This window comes from Vigna angularis, chromosome 7, assembly GCF_016808095.1.
Source record: "Vigna angularis cultivar LongXiaoDou No.4 chromosome 7, ASM1680809v1, whole genome shotgun sequence".
NCBI lineage: Eukaryota > Viridiplantae > Streptophyta > Magnoliopsida > Fabales > Fabaceae > Vigna > Vigna angularis.
The window spans coordinates 26493397-26507353 of record NC_068976.1 but is presented as its reverse complement, the minus strand read 5'-3'; the positions used below and the strand labels follow the sequence as shown (position 1 = coordinate 26507353).

General features: G+C 35.7%; 1 protein-coding gene across 2 annotated transcripts; it reads left to right on the top strand.

Moving 5' to 3' along the window:
• Positions 1-1160: 1160 nt before the first annotated feature.
• Positions 1161-6318, top strand: LOC108338080 (myosin-binding protein 3). Of its 2 annotated transcripts, none has more exons than XM_017574772.2 (6): positions 1161-2688; positions 2880-3083; positions 3259-3462; positions 3609-3737; positions 3982-5408; positions 5818-6318. In XM_017574772.2, the coding sequence occupies exons 1-5, from the start codon at positions 1422-1424 to the stop codon at positions 5349-5351; spliced, it is 3174 nt and encodes a 1057-aa protein (XP_017430261.1). In that variant the 5' UTR covers positions 1161-1421; the 3' UTR covers positions 5352-5408; positions 5818-6318. The 2 variants fall into 2 exon arrangements, with proteins under 2 accessions (XP_017430261.1, XP_017430260.1); XM_017574771.2 differs by having other exon boundaries at positions 3976-5408.
• Positions 6319-13957: the final 7639 nt, after the last annotated feature.

Below are 13957 nucleotides of genomic sequence, written 5' to 3'. Positions count from 1 at the left end.
ACATGAAAAGGATGAAACATTAAGGAGAAAACAGCATACATTTTGTATAGAAAATGATATTGAATAATGAATTGTAGAAGTTTATGCCGTTGGTAAGAGCGTATGTTTTATGATTAGCAACGGTTGTGGGGGCAAAGTAACACATCACATATGTGTATGACCTACCAGCCATTTTCATGGATGGTGGTGGGGACCATCTTGCGCGTGGTGTGGCCCAACCCAAATTCATCCAACAACAACCTCTGTCATTGGTTTGTTTAGTGTTTCTCTTTCTTCTCTTTTGCTTTTTGCAGTAATTAGTCGTGTCTTAAGAGACTGCGTGGACAACCAAAACATCCACGTACGTTGGATGATCAGATAGAAGCAAATACCTTTCATCAGAATATTAGATTAATCTAATTCTCCCTTTTAATTCATACAATTTTCTTAAAAATTACTTTTAGTATAACTATTTTCTTTACATAGAGATATTAAGTTTATTTTTTACTCGTTTCAGTTAATTTTATTTTTCAATGAATAGTGTTGATAGTTTAGGTGAGGATCTCGAGGTTTAACTTTAATGTTTACCATAATGTAAAATAAATTGCTAATTTTTATAAAAGCTGTTATAAAACTCGTACACAAGATGATTTTTAATTTGCATACATGTTTACATAGCATTGTACGAGTCCATAGTTATTATAAGTTTAATTAAAAATACACTAACAGTGTTATATTATCATTTACAGAAAAACCATTTTAAAAATTATGATTAAAGTTATAATTTTTTTTTATACCCAGTGAATCAAAACCAGGATCTTGTTAAAGAAGGAGGATTTTTTTTTGTTAAAAGTGCATTTAAAAAACATGAAGAACATATAGTTCCAACAATTTTAATAAAATCCAAAACCGACAATGTGAAACACTGATTAACGTTTGCATTAAATCTAAATTGTATAGTTATTGTGGAAAGAGGCGTCATTGTTGTAATCTCAAATCATATCTGCAATTTCAGCAATGGGAAAGAGTGCATTAATTTTGGATGGATAAATGAGCATAATAGAATATGGTGCTGACAGATGAAAAAGAGTATTTTTTTTTTATACATAACAGGTTATTATATCATGTCGGGTTGCCACTGAAACAACCTCAGATAATAAAATATAATATTACGATCAAAGTCACTGCGATGATCCACTTTAACGGTGCATATTACTGATACAGTGTGACAGAATCAATCCACTACTTGCACGTTTATCAGAGTCTGCTTCTCCTGCCAATTACTCATTCCTTGTTCTTCTCCAAACCAGAGAAGCATACCCTTTTTTTTTTATCTCCATCTTTTTTCGCTTCTATTTTGTACTTTTCATTCCCAATATCTGAATCTCTCAGTGTCACAAACCACACAAGTCACAAGGAAAACAAAGGTTGGAAAAATAACTATGGCTACAACCAGTAAGTTTGCAACCATGCTGCACAGAAACACCAACAAGATGGTGGTGATTCTAGTGTATGCAGTGCTTGAATGGGTCTTGATTGCACTCCTTCTTCTTAACTCTTTGTTCAGTTATCTCATCACAAAGTTTGCCAAATGGGTTGGCCTCCAACCACCATGTGTTTGGTGTTCAAGGGTTGATCACGTGCTGCAGCAAGAAAATGGCGCGCATGTGCACAAGGATCTCGTGTGTGAGGCTCATGCAGCTGAGATTTCAAAGCTTGGTTACTGCTCAAATCATCAAAGACTGGCGGAAACGAACAGCATGTGTGAGGATTGTTTGGCCTCTCGGCCAAACTATCATGAAAATTCCTTTGGAATGAGGCACCGAATCGCTTTCATTTCGTGGGTGAGTAGTCACGGCAGACATGAAAGTGGAGATAGCTTGATAAGAAGGTGCTCTTGCTGCAATGAGAGCTTGAGCAGCCAGCTTTACCCTCCTTATTTGCTGTTGAAGCCTTCATGGGGCGATGAGAATTACACGAGCAAAGGGTCCCTGATTGTGGAAGAGGCAATAGATGATGAAAAAAGTGATAAAGACCTCGACTTTGAGAGAAACAACGAGGTGGGTCATGATGATGAAGGGGTGGCAGATGAGCATCAGATACTTTCTGATATTGATAGTTTTATCCTCAGAGAGGTTGCTGAGGATCGTTCAAGTTCTGTTTCAAACTTGCACTCGGATGAAAAGGATGCGGAAAAAGATGAGAAGGAAGATGATCTCACCATTACTGAGCTGGATCCAAATGGTGATGACAATTTTGCTTGTCAATTCACTTCCACCATGCAGGGTTCAGTCTGGGAAGATAGATCACTTGAAGTCATCAATCTGCATTTTGAGAATTATATGGCTTGTGATAGCCACCGCTTGGTGCCTGTCAAGTTAATAGACTCTGTTACCTCTTTGAATTTTGAAACATGCAAACTGGATGAGGATTTGGGGGAGAGGGAACAAAAGATTCAGACTCAGACCTTTGTTGACGATTCACCAATTGAAGCACAATCAAGTATCTTGGAAAGGGAAGGATTACTCACATTGGATGAGAATGCAGAGAAAAAAAGTATGAGAGAAATTGAAAGCTCGGAAAATTCTGTAACTTGGGAATTTGAAGGGTTGAAACCGAATTCAGAGATTACCAATATAGAAGTTCAGACTTCGCTGAATGATGACAACAGTGTTGAAGCAGCTACTGAAGAACTAGATGATACACAAGGTACAAGGAAGTGCATGATTTAGGATTTCTGCTTCTTTACTTATTAACACTAGTGTTGTTCACGTTTCCCGTTTCTTCTTTTTCTTATTATTAAAGTCAGTCCTAGAAAACAAAAGGCACAGTATGCTTCTGTTGGGTGATCTTATTATGTACACTATGACTTTAAAAAATAACATTTTTTTGTCACGCAGTCGATCTGCCTCGATCTCAGGAACCAGTCTGCTCTAGTGATTGCACACAAGAAGATGAATCCTCATCAAGTGAAGATGATGCTGAAATTCAAAATGCCTTTGATGAATTCATTTCTCAGAATCATCTTAGTGAGACTCAAAGTTTATCTAATGATGACAACAGTGTGGAAGCAGCTATGCAAGGATCAGAAAGTCCACCAGGAGGTACAAGGAAGTGAAGTACATGAATTTTAAAGATCAAACATTGTCTCTTTGCAATTGTTTTGCTTCTTGTCTCATAGTTGGCTTGTTTATTAATAATGATAGCATATTTAGAAGAAAAAAAACTTAGCATACTTAATCATAAGTGTTTATGTGACTTCAACATTTTCTCACACAGTTAAGTTGCCTCCTTCTCAAGAACCAGCCTGCTCTCTTCAATGCATATCAGAAGACGAATCTTCTTCATCAAGTGATGATGATACTGAAGTTCAAAATGCCTTTGATGCATTTATTGCTCAGAATCATCTAATTCAGCCTCAAAGTTTGTCCAGTGATTATAAAAGCATAGAAGAAGATATGGAAGAACCAGAAAATACACGAGGTACATGAATGAATCTTGTTTCATGTCTTCTAGTTGGCTAGGTCGATAATTATAACCTCATATGCAGTGGGAAAAAAAGGAAATTAGTTTAGAATACTTGAGAGACAATGTCTAAAAATTAATGTTTTCAGTATTTTCTTACACAGCTAATCATCCTCCATCTGAAGAACCAGCTAGCTCATCTCAATCCATACCAGAAGATCAATCTACCACAAGTGAGGATAACCCTGAAGCTCCAAATGCCTTTGATGAATTCATTACCCAGAATAATCCCTGTAAGTTTTGCATCTAGCACCTCGTTTATTATATTATGGTGATGGTGATGCTTTCAGTTTTGCTATCTATTGGCAACAAAAGAACTTTCTATTTATTCATTCTTTGGCGAGCAACGGTTAGCATAGCAGTTTTCTTTTTACCTTGTCTAGGTATGAAGCACTTAATTCTATAAGAAATGCAAAGATTTCCTTTTTCAGTTCAGTGTCTTTAAACTCTAATTGTACTGTGACATTGTAGGTACAGATAAAACAGGTGCAAATGATAACGAGAATGCTAAGATGAATGAGAAAACAACAGCAGTTGTGAAAAATCATGAAGAAACAAGCAATGAATCTTCCAAGTTCTCAGAGCCATATGAAGTAGAAGAAGATAAACTTCCTGAGACTCCTAGATCTGTAGATGGCCTTCAGTACCTGCTTAAAAGAGAACCAGTACCAGATGATTCTATGGATGGTAGCGTTGCAAGTGAGGTAGAATGTGGCGATCCAGCATCCACAGTTGATCGGCTAAAAACGGTTCTGAAAGCTGAAAGAAGGGCCCTAACAGCTGTATATCAAGAACTAGAAGAAGAGAGAAGTGCATCAGCAATAGCTGCCAACCAGACAATGGCAATGATCACAAGGCTGCAAGAAGAAAAGGCCGCAATGAAGATGGAAGCATTGCAATACCAGAGAATGATGGAAGAACAATCAGAGTATGATCAGGAAGCTTTACAGCTTTTGAATGAGTTGATGATGAAAAGGGAGAAAGAGAAGCAGGAGCTTGAGAAGGAGTTGGAAGAGTACAGGCAGAAGGTAATGGAATACGAAGCAAAAGAGAAACTGAGGGTGCTGAGAAGAATGAAAGATGGAAGTGTAAGAAGTAGAGACACCTCTTCTTCTTGCAGCAACATGAACTACAGTGATGATCTATCCATTGATCTTAACCGCGAGGTGCGTGACGAAGATAATGTTTTATTCAACCATGAGGAAAGCAGTCACAATAATGCATCTGAAGATACAGTTTCTAATTTGGAGGAGATGGCACTAGACTGTGTAAAGCATGTGAGTACTCTTGATGACACATTAGCAGAATTTGAGGAAGAGAGAGCTTCCATTCTAGAACAACTCAAAGCATTAGAGGAAAAAATTATTTCATTGGGAGATAACGAGGAACTCCTTGATGATATCAAACTGATTGAGCATTCATCAATGTATGGTGGTGACAGAGACTTGAATGAGAATGGATATTTTAATGGGTTTTCAGATGATAAACAATCTCCAATAGGTTCCTTGGCAAAGAAGCTACTGCCATATTTAGATGCAGCTGAAAATGAGACTGAGGAAGCTTACACACTTGAGAGACAATTGGAGTCTGAATCATCTGATTTGCAAAACTCAGTTACTCTGCTTGAAATGGATAGCATGAAGACGTCCATTGAAGAGGAGGTTGATCGCGTTTATGAGAGGCTACAAGCTCTTGAAACTGATAAGGAGTTTCTGCAACACTGCATGGGTTCCATACAAAATGGTGGGGAGAAAGGAGTTGATTTGCTTCAAGAAATCTTACAGCATCTTCGTGATCTTAAGGATGTGGAACTCCGATTGAAGACCTTGGGAAATGATCCACTATAGTGAACATTGCATTCACCAACAAAAACAAGGAGGCATAATATGCACATCAAAAAAAAGGTAAGCTTTTATACTGCCTACACTTTGACTCAAAAGTGAAATTCGTCCTCGCTTCAAACTTTCATACAATTTGGTTTCCAAATTTTGAAAATGGATAAGTATAGCTTTTATAAGTTAAATTTTTTTACCTGTCATAATAACATTTGAATTATTTACCTTCACTCGTTCCAGCTCAAATATTAACTTAAACATTATTTAATAAATCCAAAAAAATTATAGTAATTGGATTAATAAAAGTATATTTATTCACTTTTTAAGTTTAAGAACCAATATATCAAAGTTTGGAATATAGATAAATTTTAATTTTACTACCCAAACTAAAAACATATTCAATAAAAAAAACATCATCCTAACTCCCCAACATCAATGTTGCAAAATACTGAAATGTTTCACTCCTTGTTCAATGCAGATGTTGCTTCATGATGAATGTCCACATTTAGGATTTGTGAGAAGCCATTGCTCACTCTGCACTGTGTAGACCTACCTTAACCAAATTTTCTTGCAAGAAGTCAGAAAATTTCTCCAAAGGAGGGAGGAATTTCTGGTATCAAATGATGGCTTGTTAATTTGGTAAGAAGAGAGTTGAAGTCTGTTCATACATAAGGTGTCAGTTTGATGGGCTATCTGCAAAAAGTTGTGTGGCCCAAAATTTTGCAGGACTAAGGAGAACATCATTTGGTATCCTCAACTTGGTCCTATTTCTCAAAACATCATATCTGCATATTTTATTTTTCTTTCATTTCCTTACCCTATATTAGGTTTATTAGGTGGGAAAAGGAAAGTAGTAAAGTTGTAGGTGAAGAATGGGGTGTTAAAAGTTTGGGTTTGTAAACTTCAAAGCAAAATCATGTATCCATCATGATGTATAATCTGTATCTATTTCTTATCTTGTCTATGGTTTTTTTATTTGTTTTTGGTGTACATTTGTGGTTTGTGGTAAGCCATGTTTCATATTCTCAGATAAGTCATACTACTATAGAATAATTTGAATTATTGGCACTAGCTTATCCAGTTAATTTAAATCCAAACCTGATATGATTAAGACCCTGAATAAGTAAGAAGAAATTAGGTATGCCAATTGTATTCTTAGATATTATGTGGTTGAACTGGAGAATAAAATAAATATAAGAACTTATATTTTATGAAAAGAAACATGATTAAGAAGGCCTAAGAAATGCACAAAAGTCTACACTCTGTATTTCTAATTTTTTTATTCCCATCATGGACTATTTTTAAAACTTCTATTCAATCTAAATTAGGGATGAAAAAGTTAATGGGACTTGATTGAGTTAGCTTTTCATTAATTTGGCGAAGCATATTCGTAACTTTAACTCACTAATCGTTCTTGACTGGTTGTCTCGTTTGTTAAAAATTAAAATTAATTTAAATAATTAAAAATTTTGGATTATATTATTTGAGAGATATAAGTATACACTAATATTATAATTTAAATCATAAATAATTACAATTTTTATAAATTAAATTTAATTGATTAATTATAACTAAATAATTTAATATATAGAAGTGTCATCTTAATTGAAAATATTAATGAACTAGTTAAAGACTAATAAAATATTACTTTATAATATATATATATATATATATATATATATATATATATATATTAGGAAAATAAAAAATTTAGTAAGTTGACAACTACGCTGAGCCAGCCTCTTGTAACCATTTTTGTGGAGTCAAACTTGACAGGTTTACCTATTTTTATCATCTTTAATTTAAATTTCTTCTACATCTAAGCCACATGCCAACATTACCAATTCATCTTTTAGAAGTCCATTACATTAGAATAATAATTTCATCTATTAAAATTCCCTTTTTTAAGAGTTGTACATATCTACCCATTCTAGAAACAAAAATCCTTTATTCATATTCATGTATTAACACGATGATAAAGCCTAATTAATGATATTTTGTCTCTTTTATTTTCAAATACACATATTAACAACAGCATAATTCAACCATTTTATTTTATTTTAATGATACAAGATAGAAACAATCTATTCATATTAATATAAATATATTTTAAATTCAATTAGAATATATCATATTAGAGTCTTATTTGTAAGCTATCTCTTTTGTCCCGTCCTTTTCTTTTTCTCTTTTACTTCATTTTTTTTCTTTTTTTCACTTCTCTTTAAACATTTATTTTTAACAAAATTGTTAAATGGGTTAAAATTAATGAATCAATTTGATCTACCATGGATTTAAGTCGAGTTGTGTTAAAAGAAATGACTTAATACCTTTTTTGGTCCCTGGAAAGGGGGGAATATTCAAATGCGTCCTACCTTTTTTAAAAAGTTAAATAGGGTCCCAACTTGTGAAAAAACTGTTCAATTTACTCCTTTTTGGTCACGACGTTAACTTTTTAACGATGCAGCTAACATCATGGACTGAACAGAACGACGTGTCTATTATAGGTGAATATGTGGCTGTCTGAGGGTAAATTTATGAAAATAAATAGAGAGGTTAAAAAAATAGGGGTTAGGGTTTGGGTTGTAGAGAACTTGGTCTTTGAGGTGAGGAAAATGTTTAGGGCGAGATAGGAATGGCTTCTTCCCAAGGGTATTGTTCGTTTTCGAAAAGTTGGGCCAAAGGATCTTCTTGTTCGTCCCATGGTGGTGGTTGGAGGGGAGGTGGGATAATCCCTACTTGTTACTATGGTGATATTGCTGTAACCAAAGTCGCGAGAACTATGAAGAATGCTGGGAGAAATTTTTGGGGATGTCCTCATTACAAGGTTTGAAGTATACCCTTCTGAGTTTATGTTTTCTTCACTTGATGGATTTGTTGATAAATTCCCTGACTTGGTGAATAACAGGGTGGATCTTCAATTGGGAGCTCCTGTAACTTTTTCAAGTGGTTGTCTGAAGAGAACGTTGATGAAAAAGATTCCACAATTGTGAGGAGGATAAGTGAGCTGGAAAATGCAGTGAAGGATTTGCATAAAAGGATGAAGTTGTTAGTTGTAGCTTTATGTGTGTGTATTGCGCTGGACCTTATGATATTCAGGTTCTGTTTAGGTTGATTTAGTTAGATGGGGAAATTGGGTGTTTGTTTACGTTCATGTAATGTATTAGGATGGTTGAAAAAAGTAGGTTGGCAATGTGAAGTGTTTTGATTGGTGTAAGATTAGTAATGCAATGTATTACGTACCATTGACTATTTTAATGAGTTAAATTCAGTGGAGAATGTTCGAATTAGTCCCCCATTTGCTTTAAAAATATTCACATAGGTCAACCCAATAATGTATATGATGATGACAAAACATACATATTACCAGTTTGTGTAGAAATAAGTAATCTAAGTACAAGTTATGACCAAAATATGTGTACAGGTTATGAGTACATGTTATGAACAAAATATTATCAAAGCACTTTCCTTCATTAGCATACATAAATATTACCAATACATGATCAAAATATTAGTTCATCTTGTGACCAAAATAAAGACAGTACATAATACATCCAATTGGTCTAAATAACAGTACATAATACATCACCATCAAAGTAAACACATGAAGTTCTTAATGAGAGTACATAATACATCCAATTCATCTAACTATCTTTTCTTCTGACATCTAATTTTGTCCTCAACATTGGTGGACGTGTTGTTTGGGGACTTAGTGGTTATGATGGTAAAGGGGTTTGGGAACTTGGAGGTGGCTGTGATGGTTGTGTTTCGTCCATTGGCTGTGTAGTTTCTGCTGGCTGGGTTGTTGCTGCTGGCTGGGGCCGTAAAGGGGAGTTATTCTTGTTGTGCCCCCTCTGACAGCAAATGCTACATTTTTTTCCTATGCCCACCAACACACATTTGAGTGTCATCCTTAGTTAGCTCCCATGCCTCCAACCTCCTTTTTTTTTCTTTGGCCTCCCAGGCAACTTCCTCATCACCAGTGGTAGTACATCATTGCAATTTGTAGTTTCCCATAGTAGGTGGCCATTGACTGGAAAAATTATGGAGGCATACGCCTCTTCATATGTGGATCTTGTGAAGCAAGTGGGTATAAAATTCTCTGGATCAACATTTGAGTAGTTCATTGCTGCGATTGCATGACAGCATAGGATGCCACTGATCATCCACTTTCTACAGCTACACTCTTTAGTGTCCAGGTCCAGTATGAACTTGTTCCCAACGGCTGAAGTGTGCCTAACCTAAAAAATCTTTCATGTAGACCAACTGAAATACATAAAGCACATCAACAATGAAGATAAATGAAAAATGTATATGAATATAAATGATAATATTACCATGGCACCCAAAATCTTAACAAATTAGATTCCTTCTAAAGTCTCTTCTTTATCTTTGGGCATATTGTGAAGTCCATGGATGCCACCTTACTTTTGTTGGTGGCCCATCTTTTCATTAGATAAACTCTGATATCCTCCATCATGGTTATAATTGGTTTTCCTCTTGCATGAATAAGAACACTATTGAGAGCTTCACTTATGTTGTTATCTAAGGTATCACACATTTCTTGACACGTGAAGCGAGATCTTGACCAAAACCTGTTGCACAAAAATTTCTCAAATGAATTACAATGCATTAGTGACTGAAAAGTGCATGTAATGGCCAATGGGTTACCTCGGGGGAATGCCTATGAGGTATTTATATGCTTCAACATTGACTTCTTTAATTTTCAGCATTTCTCTCTCCCAGGCCTAGGGATATGTGCATGTGGCAGCCCTCCACATAAGATTTTTTAATAATTTGCCACCAAACCTTTTCCTAAAGTTTGCATAGAGGTGCCTGAGGCAAAATCTTTGTTCTGCCCCAGGCAGAAGCTCCTGGATAGCTGGGACCAACCCCTGCACAATTACATTTAGTAATAAAACCAGATCCTTTAACAAAGCATTAACTAAAAATGAATATAAGTACTACATTTACCTTCTGCTGGTCTGACATCCACGTGCATCCCTCACCCACTTCACTACCCCCGAGGTCTTCAATTAACAATTGCAAAAACCAGGTCCAACTATCTTTGTTCTCCACTTCTACTACTGCATAGGCAATGGGTAGCATTTGGTCGTTTGGGTCCCTACCAACAGTAGTAAGCAGCTCCCCCTTGTAATAACCTTTCAAAAAATAGTCGTCTAAATTATCTTCCTCAATTGCCAAATTTTGTGTGATGGCAAATACCCACAGTAAGCTATCCATGGGCACTTACCTTGACCACCCATGCATCTCACCCTCACCCTATGGTTATCATTTTTCACAAATTTTAGACCCCTCTCAGCATGAACAACATACCTTCTAATGGCATCCTTAAAGTCTTCCTTGTGCTAAAAATGGTGCCCACTTCTCACTTGTAATCTGTCATGGACTTCTGTTTTGCATATTTTGAAAAAGGACCTACAAATACTCTATCCTCGCTGTCATCCTCCTCACTTCCACTGTTTTCAGGAGTTAAAAGCACATCAGACTCCCAATCTAAATCTGACAAACCCCTACATTGTTGTTGGGTTTCATTATCACAGTCTTCAACCACGTATTCATTTCCACTCAGATCATCCATTCCTGGTTCATCATCATTGTCCACTTCCACTTCTTCTTGACTATCAACCTCAACTCCATCCTCAATGTCCACTTCCATTAATTCTTCACTTTCAACCTCAACTCCATTCTCATTGTCCACTTCCACTACTTCTTCACTTTCAACCTCAACTCCATCCTCAATCTAAACCTCCACTGCAGCCTCATTGACAACCTCCACTGCATCCTCGTTCTCAACCTCAACTCCATCCCCATTCTCAACCTCCACTGTAGTCTCATTAACAACCTCCACTGTATCCTCCTTCTCAACCTCCACTGCATCCTCATTCTCAACATCCACTGCATCCTCGTTCTCAACCTCCACTGCATCCTCATTCTTAAGATCCACTAAATACTCATTCTCAACCTCCACTGCACCCTCTACTACGTCCCCAATTCCTTGATCACCACCCTCAACATGTGCTTCTCCTACAACGCCACTATCCTCACCACTCTCTACAGGACCTTCACATAGCTAAAGAATCGCATTCTCATCATTTTCTACAATAGCTGGTTCGTCCACCCCATGCACAACATAGAGGTTCACTTTCCCAAAATAATTAGCCACCTTCATCATGTTCATAGCTCCTTTATCATCATCAAGCTTATGTAAAACATGTTGGGTATTGCAATATAATTCTTTTACTTCCATGTAACCCAAATGTTTAAGTGAACCTAATACTCCAAAATAACACCACTTATCGGGGTCTACGTCCCAATAAACTATCTCCCCGCCTATATACTTAAAGGGGACTTCTTTGATCAAGGTCTCACCGTGGTAGACCACTACCTAAAACATGTCATCAGACATCCCTACCCGAACTCAGCAAATGCAAACGGGGACCACTAAATTAAGTTAAACTAAGACCTATGGGACCACTATCAACCATCAAAAGAAGACAAATTTTCACACACAACAATTTAACCCGTAGTTAAACCCCCCAAAACACGACAATGACACATATACCATATCCAATAACACAATTTCATAAATTATAAAACATAAACACTAACCTGATTTGCGCTTTTCAATTCGCTCTACAGATTTCAGCTTCTAGAACACCCCAATTTGAACACAGTTCCTCCACAATGCTTAATCCCAATTCACGAATTCTCTGCAACACAAACCCTAACCCCTATATTTTTAACCACTGCCACTTTATCCCTATTTATTTTCACAAATTTACCCTCTGACAGCCACGTATTCACCTATAATAGACACGTCGTTCTGTTCAGTCCACGCTGTTAGCAGCACCGTTAAAAAATTAACGCCGTGACCGAAAATGATTAAATTGAACAGTTTTTTCACAAGTTGGGGCCCTATTTAACTTTTTAAAAAAGGTAGGACGCATTTGAACATTCCCCCTTTCGAGAGATCAAAAGAGGTATTAAGCCAAAAGAAATATACAAATTTAAGTATGGATTAAAAATGAACATGAGTCGAATTGAATCCATGATGAACCGAGTTGGTGCATATAAAAAAACTCATCTCAAAACCTAATTTGTAAAAATGACAAGCAACAATGTAATAGAAACTGCACAATACTCACAGTGAATCAAATCACACATCAATTATTTATAAAATAGAAACAACACCTCGATCATTCCATTTATCAATTAATAATATTCTCATTAAAATTCCACTTCACAATCCATACCAATCATATATCCAATCTCGAGGGTCTGCATTGAGCAAACTGAAACACAAAATAATCCTCCCCTTAGCACTAACATGCATAAACTCATTGCGAACAAAACCTTCCTCATCCCCTTCATTAACAAAAACCTTAACAAAGATCTCAGCTAAACTGATAGTAATTAATTAATTAATAAATAATAAAATATTTGAAGACGAAAAAAGTGTGAGAAATAGAGTGAAGAAAGGACCTAGAATGAATGAGAGGATCACTTAGACATAGATAATGAGCCATTTGATTTTAGGTTTTGTGTTTCGCATAGTTTTGGAGTCAATTTATGGCATAGAGGTTTATGTGTTTTCTTCTATGAGTTTTGAAGTTGATGGAGAATCAGAGATTTCAGCCATTATTGATCTAGGTTTTGCGAATTCAAAATTGAGAGGTTGAAAAAAATTTTTTTTTTTAATTAATTAAGCCAACCCGTTCCCACCAACTAGTGATGGGTCAAGTTGGACTCGAATTCTTGAGCTCATTAATAAGTCAGTCGAGTTGGATTGTCTCACTAAGTGGTCAACCCTTGATGGGTAAGGTAGGATCGAGCCAAGTGACTCGTTTTGACAACTATAACTTTTAATCCCCATCTCTTTCAAAATTTGATGACACTTCATAATAGGTTGAGAAGTTAAAGAACATTTCTACTATCAGATTTTCAAACAAAGTAAGTTTTTATTTATTTTATAGATTTTTTTTCTTCTCTTATTTTTCTTTTTATGATTTTTTTCATCAATCTTTGTAGAGTTCGTTAAGAAAAGTGAACATCTCAACTTGTTTTGATCAAATATTGAAATTTTGTTATATTTAGATACTTTGATGTAAGTTGGGTACAAACAAAGTCCCACATCGGATAAAATAAGAGATGGACATGAGTTTATATACACATAAGATATCTCCCTTGGTTTTTGGAGTGGTACCAAAAGCAAATCCGTGAGAGCTTGGCCTAAAGCGGACAATATCTTACCAGTGTGGAGATCTATGTATGTGTGTTGAACCTCCCTACAGTAAGTACTTAAGTTTTAAGTAGCTTTACCAATATTTGAAAATTTTGCTTGGAGGATAGGCCTTGTAGGTTAGAAAACTATTTGTGTTTTAAATAGAATTATAAGATAAATGATCTAAATTTGAAGGTGACATAGTCGCAACATCTTGAGTTGTGTGAATGTTGTGTGTTGTTTGAACTTTTCTTAATGTTTGAGATGAAATTTGTATAGTTGAACAAATTAAACTTGTTGTAAGTTGTCAATTGTGTGTTACATTACTACTTTTGAGACAAACTAGTTTAAGTTGTGGTTATTTGTAAAAAGACCT